Below are 9,665 nucleotides of genomic sequence, written 5' to 3' on the forward strand. Positions count from 1 at the left end.
AGTATATAGACAAATGCTTTTTCAAGTTTCAGACCTTTTTCTGCCTTTCCTTGCTGAGCATTTCCTTTCATTCCCTGAAATGAAGAGAAAAATAATATCCAGCTAGTGAGGATTTGAGGACCTGGTACTTTGGAAATATTTAAAGAATGATATTCCAAAATATGGTAATGTGAGACACATGATTAAAAAAAAATCTTACATTATTCTTCCTACTCAAGATCAATTTAACCATTTTGGTATTACTCATAATCCCAGAAAGCATTCTTATAACAAGTGAGGAATACTTGACTTCATTTATTTAAAATTATGATCATTAAATTTTTATTTTGCATCATAAGATGGGAGAGAGGTTAAAAAGTGCAATTTTATTCTTTTATAAATTATGCAAAAACATACTTTAAAAAGAATAAACAATAGAAATAGAACAATTAAAAGAGCTCTTAAATGAATTAAACTAGAATCAAAACAATCAATTAAAATTTCAGCTATCATGGCTAACAATGGATTACATGTAAATTTTGGCATTTATTAATCTTAAGAGCTTGAAAATGTTAGCAGCTTGTAATGTTGTTGCCCTATGCTGTCTACAGCAGTGCCCTGATGTATCGTCACTGGGATTTAGCTTTAGTTAATACATCCACATCAGCTTTGTCGGCTTCTCCAAGACTTTTTTGATAGCTCTCAACTAGGACATTGTCTTCCTTTTTTAGGGGCCTCTGGGAACTACCATCTCTGTGAGCTATTGGAGCTCCAAGGGCAACAAAGTTGTGTACATCCTGGAGCTTCTTCCGTAGCCATTCCACCCTCTCCATGGAGCTCAGATGTTTGCCCAGGTTATGCATAAACTGTATTTCACTCACAGATCTCTTCCTGGAGGGAATAGAAACAGGGAGGACCACTCCATTAACTCTCTTCTTCCCAATCATAAAGCCAACCTTAAAATCCAATTCCCATGCCCTCACCATGCAGAACAGGGTACCATACTTACTTAACAGGTTTCCCATCTGACTTTGCAAGAAAACAAATTGCAAACATGACAATCATTACTTTAACCATGTCTTTTGCAGACATCATCTTCACTGAAAGGAAAAACAAAATGAAAATATTTAAAGATATTTTTAATACGCTAAACTGTACAGTTAAATTTATAGTAGTTACCATTACAACCACACAACTACACAGAGTGTTACAACAACTAATTGAATTGGTTTTCACAAAAGACTTGTAAAATCAGCCTTTTGGGACACCTGGGTGGCTCAGCAGTTGAGTGTCTGCCTTTGGCTCAGGGTGTGATCCTGGAGTCCCAGGATCGAGTCCCACATTGGGCCCTCTCCCTCTGCCTGTGTCTCTGCCTTTCTTTGTGTCTCTCATGAAGGAATAAATAAGAGCTTTTAAAAAAAATCAACCTCTTTTATTTAGTATATTATATATCTGTAATATATTATATATTAATAATATACACTAGTGTATATATTACTGTGTATATATATTAACATATGCACATAATTTGCCTTAGAAATTAGTTTTACTTTCTTAAGCAACATTTTGAGTTTTTTTTTTTTTTAAAGATTTTGTTTATATATATCAGAGAGAGAAAGAGAGGCAGAGACACAGGCAGAGGGAGAAGCAAGCTCCATGCTGGGAGCCTGATGTGGGACTCGATCCCGGGACTCCAGGATCACGCCCTGGGCCAAAGGCAGGTGCCAAACCGCTGAGCCACCCAAGGATCCCCAACTTTTTGAATTTTGTACAAATTTTAATATATGAATTTTAAGCCACATGAGTAATGAAGAGGCTTACTTTTTAGAATTTCCTTCCACATTTTATGTTGGTTCTGATTAAGTGCTTATAATTTGCTTGAAAATGGTTAATTCTCTTAACCAGGTAAATTACTAATGCTGTTTATTTACTTAGCAAATTTCTTTTTTCACAAGTCAACTTCATTTCAGGCCCTGCAATAATATCCATAAATACCAACTTAATAGGCTCTAATATACAGATTTTTAATGAATTAATGCACATTTCTCCTATCATTAAAAAGAATGTGTCGAAGTATTTTAAAATCACCTAATTAATTGCTTGTTTACAGATTTAGAGCCTTGGCTCCATATGGAATGCTTGTTTATCTTATTGGCTTATTTTATTAACAGTCTTGTTTGAGTATAATTGTTAGCACTTTTCTCTTTTGCTCATAATGCTTTCATCTCAGAATAGAATAGTCTTACCTTAATCTGCATTTCAGTAATTGCAAAGCCTATTATTACAGTAGTGCTTTTTCTTAATGCTTCACGTTCTCCATTTTAACACACAGAATGGCTGTGTACTCATATTTTAAAGGGAAGCAGCACCACTTAGAAGTCACATAAGAAACATTATAATCTACTACATTTTTTTCCCACTCTGCAATATAAAGCTACTGATGAAGAAACAGATGAAGATGCTTCGATGTTGGTTTATGTCAGGAAGAGGCACTGTAGCTGGAGAAGAGAAGCATTGGTATTTAGTCCTAGCTTTGTCAGAGTCACCCAGTGACTTAAGACATCTCTCCTTGGCTTCCTTGTTCTTAGTAGAGAGAAGAGCTTCTTATAAGAATGCCATGAAAAAGCAAAAAAAGCAGTTGTAAAACACCCTTAAAATCTATGTAGTTTTCAGAATAGCAAATTTGGAAAGGCTTTATGTAAAGGGAATAAACATTCAGCAGTAAAACTGAATTTCACCAACTATAATATATAGATTTGAGTTTTATATGAGTCATAAAACAGTCTGGATAAGGATATTCTGCAGGAAAAATGAATTTTAACACAACTTAATAAATTTGTACTGGTTATTTAAATTAGAATTACTCATTCATCACTAAGCTGTTTTTTTTTAAATTTCAGTAAGAGACCATTAGAGCTTATCATGCACAATTTTAATTATTTTTTTGTGTAATTTCAGATGAATCTAGAAAAAGCAAGGCATTTCGAAAGACTTGAATCACCAAAACTAATGATTTAAGGGCAGTGGAGCAGCATAAATTCCTTTTGTATTGTGGCATTTTATATTAAACAGCATTCAAACTCTCCCTTAATAATTTACCTTGAACAAACAGCATGATACTTGTAGAAAATAGTACACATTATATAATTATTCAATTATGAAAAAATCTCAGATGCAATTTAAAAGAGAAACTAAAGATTACTCACCACACAATGTCTTGTGACAAGATCTTTCAGGTGTATCGGCAGCTGATGCTTTTTCGAAGTTGAGTAAACTTGTGAAAGCTGATGAATTTGACTGTAGACTCTCAAGTGTGACTTTTATATATAGGTCTTCCACTTACCAAGAGAAGCTTTTCTATTGTCATAGATGATGTCACTCCCAATTCTCTGGTTTGTAACTATAGGCTCAAAGTCACACACACACACCCTCACTGGGCGGTGCCCATTCCTCTTAAATTTTAAATAATTGGATATTAGAAGGAAAACAGTGTGGACCTCGGAAAAGAGTTTATGCAAAGATGTCTAACAAATACTGAATTGTAATTCTGAGTGGATTAATGAATTTATATTATAAGAAAGACTGATTTCAAAGATATATGGCAAAGTTATTTGAAAGTAAAATCTGAAAATAAGTGCATTGGTCATAACTACACTATTGGTATAATTACTGTGGGGATTATAAATAATCACATTATGTTATTCCTACTTTGTAAGCCATTTTCAGTCAAACCATATTACTCCTGGTCATCTTTCCAAAAAAGTAGACACAGTGCTTTTCTTAAAGGAAGTGTTAAAAGTATTTTGAGAAAATGTTTTTTGTATGTAATTAATTCTAAGGGTTTAGATGTGAAATTACTTTAAAATTCATTTAACTTAAATTTCATGTATGCATTTTAATTTGCAGGAAAACACTTGCTAAGCACTATCTGCCAGATTTTATGTGTATTATCCCATGACATCTTCACAGTCATCCTTTAAATAGTTATTAGCCCAAATTTCACATGAGGAAACTAAGGATTGGAAAGTGGAGAAGATGGAATTCAATCAAAGTCTTTATAACTCTGGAGCCATTCTGATTCTTACCATCTTAGTTTCTCCCTAGAAAAGTAGCTCTTCTTTGCATTCCAGTCTTTACAAGCCTTTACCAGCCTCTTTGCCCAGGGGTTGGGTCTTGACTTTCAGGTTCCCCTGATGATAATTAAGAACCTGCTCTAAAATTTAGCAAAGGCATAGTACTGCCACCTGTTTGACTTCAAATATTGCTATAGCCTGCTCCAGTTCAAAACCCTTTGAATGCCCTGGATGCATTCAGGATTCATTTAGGCAGCTTGCCTCCAATTAAATTCCAGCATTGGATTAGTTTTCTTAGCTCTGGTCCTATCCAGGCTTCATGTAATTCCTTTTTATTTTTTTTAAAGATTTATTTCTTTTTATTTGAGAGTACACAAGTGATGGGGAGGAGCAGAGGGAGAAGCAGACCCCCTGCTGCACAGGGAGCTTGACTCAGGGCTCAATCTTGGGCCTCTGAGACCATGACCTGAGCTGAAGCAGATGCTCAACTGACTGAGACACCCAGGTGTTCTATTATCCCCTTTCCTGCTAACCATTGCCAAGGTTCGATTCTACATCAAGTACAAGCCAGGCCAGGTTTTGACAGTACCTGTACAGAGTCTAGAATGAGCGATATGTATTGGTCATGCTCTTGGAAATACTCCTCCGTGGGCAAATCTCACCTGGAGTGTATGTCCAGAATGCATTTTAGAGGTGCTACAAACTATAAGATGACTGGAGGATATGAACTAGATTGCCAAAAATATTGGAAAAAATGACATATGAGAAGCAGTTGAATGAAAACTGGAGAAGTCTAGAAAAGACTTGGGATGATGATAGAATAGCTGCTTTTAATTTTTGATGAAGTGATCACAGAGAATGGATATTTACTGTGGTTGAAAGAAGGACTGAGTTTAACGATCAAAGATTACAAGAAGGCAGATTTGAGCTGAACTTGGACATTTTAATTATTAAAATAAGGAATGAAGGAGCACCTAGGTAGCTCAGTGGGTTAAATAAACATCTGGCTCTTGATCTCCGCTCAGGTCTTGCTCTCAGGGTCATGAGTTCAAGCCCTGCAATTGAGCTTCGGGTTGGTTGTAGAGCCCACTTAAAAAAATAAGGTAGGGAATCAAGTACCTTCGTAAGTAATGAATTTCCCCATCACTGCAAGTGTGAGTAGCAGCTACATGAGCATTTGTCAGTATAGAGATTCATACATAGTGGAGGGTTGAACTAAGAAACCAAGAGATTCCTTTTGACTGTAAAAAAATCTATTATTTTGGTCTTTTTGAAAACCTCTTCTGATGTGAAGTCTACACGTGATGTTTGTGTACCATTTTTTGGTTATATACTGTTGAGAGGAAGGAGAATTAGAAATGTGAATGATTTTTATAAACACACTTTCATTGTTATTATAATGCCATGTTTAGCATTTTAATTTGTAGATCTTTCCCACTTCTTTGAGTAAATTTGACATAATTGACAGCCTTCCAGGAATAAGGCAATTAGTGCTTTTACTGTGTTCCTCCTACTGCAAGTAAATAAGAATAAATCGTCCTATTAAGACAACCACAGCATTAAACTAGTTTTTCAGACAACCAAAGCAAACATTTTAAACAATGTTCACTTGTTCAAAAAAATGCATTGAGTATCTACCATCAGCCAAGAGCTATGTTAAGCACTAGATAACTGAGACATGATCTCTGCCCTCAAGTTTAACACACAATTATATATAATGTGATAGGTGTTATAATAGAGATATGAAGAAAGGCATATGAGGAAGTGACTGAATTTCCACAGAGCTGTTGGAAGCAATTTCACTGAGAAGCTGAAATGCTCTCTGGGATGATTGAGTTTTCCACGAGAGGTGAAAAAAACAGAGGGAACAGCATGCACAGAGGCACGGAGGCAACAAAGACTGAATATATGCTAGTAGAAGAAGAGCAGAGATGAGCCACGATCCTAGGGAAGGAGCTTGCGTGCAATCTGTGGAAGGCATTTGTGTGTACAACAACAAGTTTTATCTTGGAGTCCTTTCTAAATTCATGCATGCTAGTAATATTTTTATGTCTCTCAGATTTTTTAAAGGACTTTCTGACCTTCCCACAGAGAAGAGATATAGCTGCCAAGACTTGGCACATTGTTTATCTGAATCATCAGGGTCTGGGACTGCAGTCATTAGATAGAAGGACATCATTTAAAAAATAAGAGGGCTAGGGGCTATGTGGGCACGCGAGGCTGATGTGACATTGACAGAAAAGCTGACCACAGCTCCTTGCTTTGAAAAGCTCAGCCTTTCTTGGCACTCTCAAGTTCTCTGAAACTAGGATCAGACCACCTACTGTATTCCTCACATTAGGGAAAGATAAAAGGGCCATGTGTTTCCTGTTGCATGATGGGACGTTTAATTTTAGACTAATACTTTTTTCTTCTGTTTGCACAATAGGAATTAGTATGGCTTTGGGGACTTAGCAGGGCTAAGGAAACTTCCAAGGTTAGGAAATCCAGCTACAGTTCCCCTGATTCCAGACAGATTAGACGATGTCTGAATAGGTGATTTACTCTTTTGCTTTAAGCTCCTCTAGAGATATTGAGCTACTGAGTTCTCTTTAAAATTTTTTTATTATTGAAGTGGACATACGGTGTTATATCAGTTTCAGGTGCCTAACAGAGTGATTTGACAATTCTATTCATTATGCAATGCTCACCACAGTAAGTATGATCACCATCTGTCACCATATACCATTATTAGAATATTATTGCCTATACTCTTTATGCTTTACTTTTCATCTCCATGATCTATTTATTTTAGAAAGCTTATATTTTTTTTTTAAAGATTTATTTACTGGGGAATCTGGGTGGCTCAGAGGTTGAGCGTCTGCCTTTGGCTCTGGTTGTGATCCTGGGGTCCTGGGATCAAGTCCCACATTGGGCTCCCCACAGGGGGTCTGCTTCTCCCTCTGCCTATATCTCTGCCTCTCTCTCTGTCTCTCATGAATAAAATATTAAAAAACAAGATTTTTAAATTTATTTATTGAGAGAGAGTGTGCGTGTGAGAGTGCAGGGGGAAGAAGCAGAGGGAGATGGAGAGAGAGAATCTTAAGCAGATTCCCACAGAGCATGGAGCCCGACAAGGGGCTGGATCTTATGACACTGAGATCATGACTTGAGCTGAAACCAAAAGTTGGACAGTTAACTGACTGTGCCACCCAGGTGCCCCAGAAGTTTGGGACACTTCTTTCTTTTTTTTTTTTTTTTTTGTTTTTTTTTAAGATTTTATTTATTTATTCATGATAGTCACAGAGAGAGAGAGGCAGAGACACAGGCAGAGGGAGAAGCAGGCTCCATGCACCGGGAGCCCGACGTGGGATTCGATCCCGGGTCTCCAGGATGGCGCCCTGGGCCAAAGGCAGGCGCCAAACCGCTGCGCCACCCAGGGATCCCAGGGGACACTTATTTCTTAATCCAATTTCATTTATTTCATCCATCTCCCATCCTTCTAGCAACTATCACTTTGTTTTCTGTATTTATGAGTCTGTTTCTGTTTGTTTATGTTTTGTTTTTTAGATTCCACACATAAGTGAAATCATGTGGTATTTGTCTTTCTCTGACATTACTCTTGGTATAATATCCTCTAGGTCCATCCATGTTGTCCTAAATATAGTAAGATGTCATTCTCTTTTACAGCCAAGTAATATTCCATTGTGTGTGTGTGTGTGTGTGTGTGTATACAACATCTTCTTTATCCATCTATCGATAGACAGGTTGCTTCCATATCATGGCTACTGTAAATACTGCTGCAATAAACATAGAGGTGCAAATATCTTTTTGAATTAGTGTTTTCATTTCTTTAAATATCCAGTAGTAAAATTACTGGATCATGTGATATTTCTATTTTTAATTTTTTGAGGAACTTTCATACTATTTTCCACAATGGTTGCACCAAGTTAAATTCCCACCAACAGTGTATGAGGGCTTCCTTTTCTCCACATGCTCACCAACACTTGCTTTCTTTTTTTTAAAGATTTTATTTATTTATTCATGAGGGACACAGAGAGAGGCAGAGACACAGGCAGAGAAAGCAGCAGACTTCCTGTGGGAAGCCCGATGCAGGATTTGATTCCAGGACCCAAGATCATGACCCGAGCTAAAGGCAGACACTCAAGCACTGAGCCACCCAGGTGCCCCACCAACATTTATTACTTGTTTTTGATTTTAGCATTCTGACTGGTGGGAGGTAATATCTAATTGTGGTTTTGATTTGCATGATGTTGAGTGATGTGAGCATCTTTTCATGTGTCTCTTGGCCATCTGGATGTCTTCTTTGGAAAAATGTCTATTCAGGTCCTTTGCCCATTTTTAATCGGATTATTTGTTTTTTTGGTGTTCAGCTGTAAGTTCTTTATATATTTTGGGTATTAGCTCCTCATCAGATGTATCATTTGCAAATATCTTCTCCCTTTCAGTAGCTTGCCTTTTTGTTATGTTGATGGTTCCTTTGTCATGCAAAAACTTTTAATTTTGGTGTAGTCGCAAAAGTTTATTTCTACTTTTGCTTCCGTTGCCTGAGGAGACATACCCAGAAATATGTTGCTAAGGTCACTGCCTATTTTTTCTTTCAGTTTTATGGCTTCAGATCTCATATTTAGGTCTTTTTTTTTTTTTTAAGTTACAGCATCTTCACTTTTCAGATCCCAATTTCCACATCTCAAAGTAGAATACTGCCTTCCCTCCTTTGAGTTATGAGCTTTCAGATATGACCTAACATATGTGAAAGTGTTTTGCATACAACTGGCACTCAAAAAATGCATGTTGAAACTAAATCTGAAGGGAAAATATTCCTGCCCTGAGGATCTGCTTCACTCCAGGAGTCCCCAGTAATAAACAGGGAGAGTATTGAGCAGCTGGGCCCAATCTGCTCTCCATCTCTAAGATCTGCCAGCCCAGTCCCCTGAAGTGCAAAGAATTCTGAGCAGTAGGCAGTAGGTTCATAAAATCCATTCTGAATTTGCTAATTTCATAAAATCCATTCTGAATTTGCTAATTTCACAAGATTGTACAATTAAAACTAAGACTAATCATATCTTTGCATTATTGGTAATAAAATGTGCTGAATGTGATTGGAGAGTGGATTCCTACACAAATTAATAAACTGACAGGTGGCCTCAGAAGCTACATTCTTCTCATACCCACTAGCAGCACCGTGCAGTGGAAATGCTCAGGACCTGAGTATGGAAGATGAGGGCAAAGATCGTAGCTCTGGCACCTATTAGTTGCATAACCCTAGATAAGTTGTTTTTATTACAAAGCCTTAATTTCCACATGAAAATAAATATAAACTATCCCTATATGATTACTATGAAGATCATACAGAGTAATGTATATCCATGCACTTTGCCTACTGCATACAGTCTTGATTAAAACTGTAATTAACAATAATAACGTTGTTTTCACAAATCCTTTTAAAGTGATGTAATTCCAATTTGGAACTTTCTGTGTCCTTTCTTTTTTTTTTTTTTAAAGATTTTATTTATTTATTCATGAGAATGCACAGAGAGGAGAGAGAGAGAGGCAGAGACGCAGGCAGAGGGAGAAGCAGGCTCCATGCACCAGGAGCCCGACGTGGGAATT

At 36.9% G+C, this 9,665-nt stretch overlaps 1 protein-coding gene across 1 annotated transcript; it reads right to left on the reverse strand.

The window, feature by feature from the left end:
- Window positions 1-352: 352 nt before the first annotated feature.
- On the reverse strand, window positions 353-3,259 carry PTH (parathyroid hormone). The gene is given in 3 exon segments (NM_001003302.1): window positions 353-870; window positions 989-1,079; window positions 3,186-3,259. Coding segments are annotated over 2 exon segments (348 nt in total). The 5' UTR covers window positions 1,075-1,079; window positions 3,186-3,259; the 3' UTR covers window positions 353-608.
- Window positions 3,260-9,665: the final 6,406 nt, after the last annotated feature.

The sequence above is a fragment of the Canis lupus genome, chromosome 21 (assembly GCF_011100685.1).
Source record: "Canis lupus familiaris isolate Mischka breed German Shepherd chromosome 21, alternate assembly UU_Cfam_GSD_1.0, whole genome shotgun sequence".
NCBI classification, from domain to species: Eukaryota; Metazoa; Chordata; class Mammalia; order Carnivora; family Canidae; genus Canis; species Canis lupus.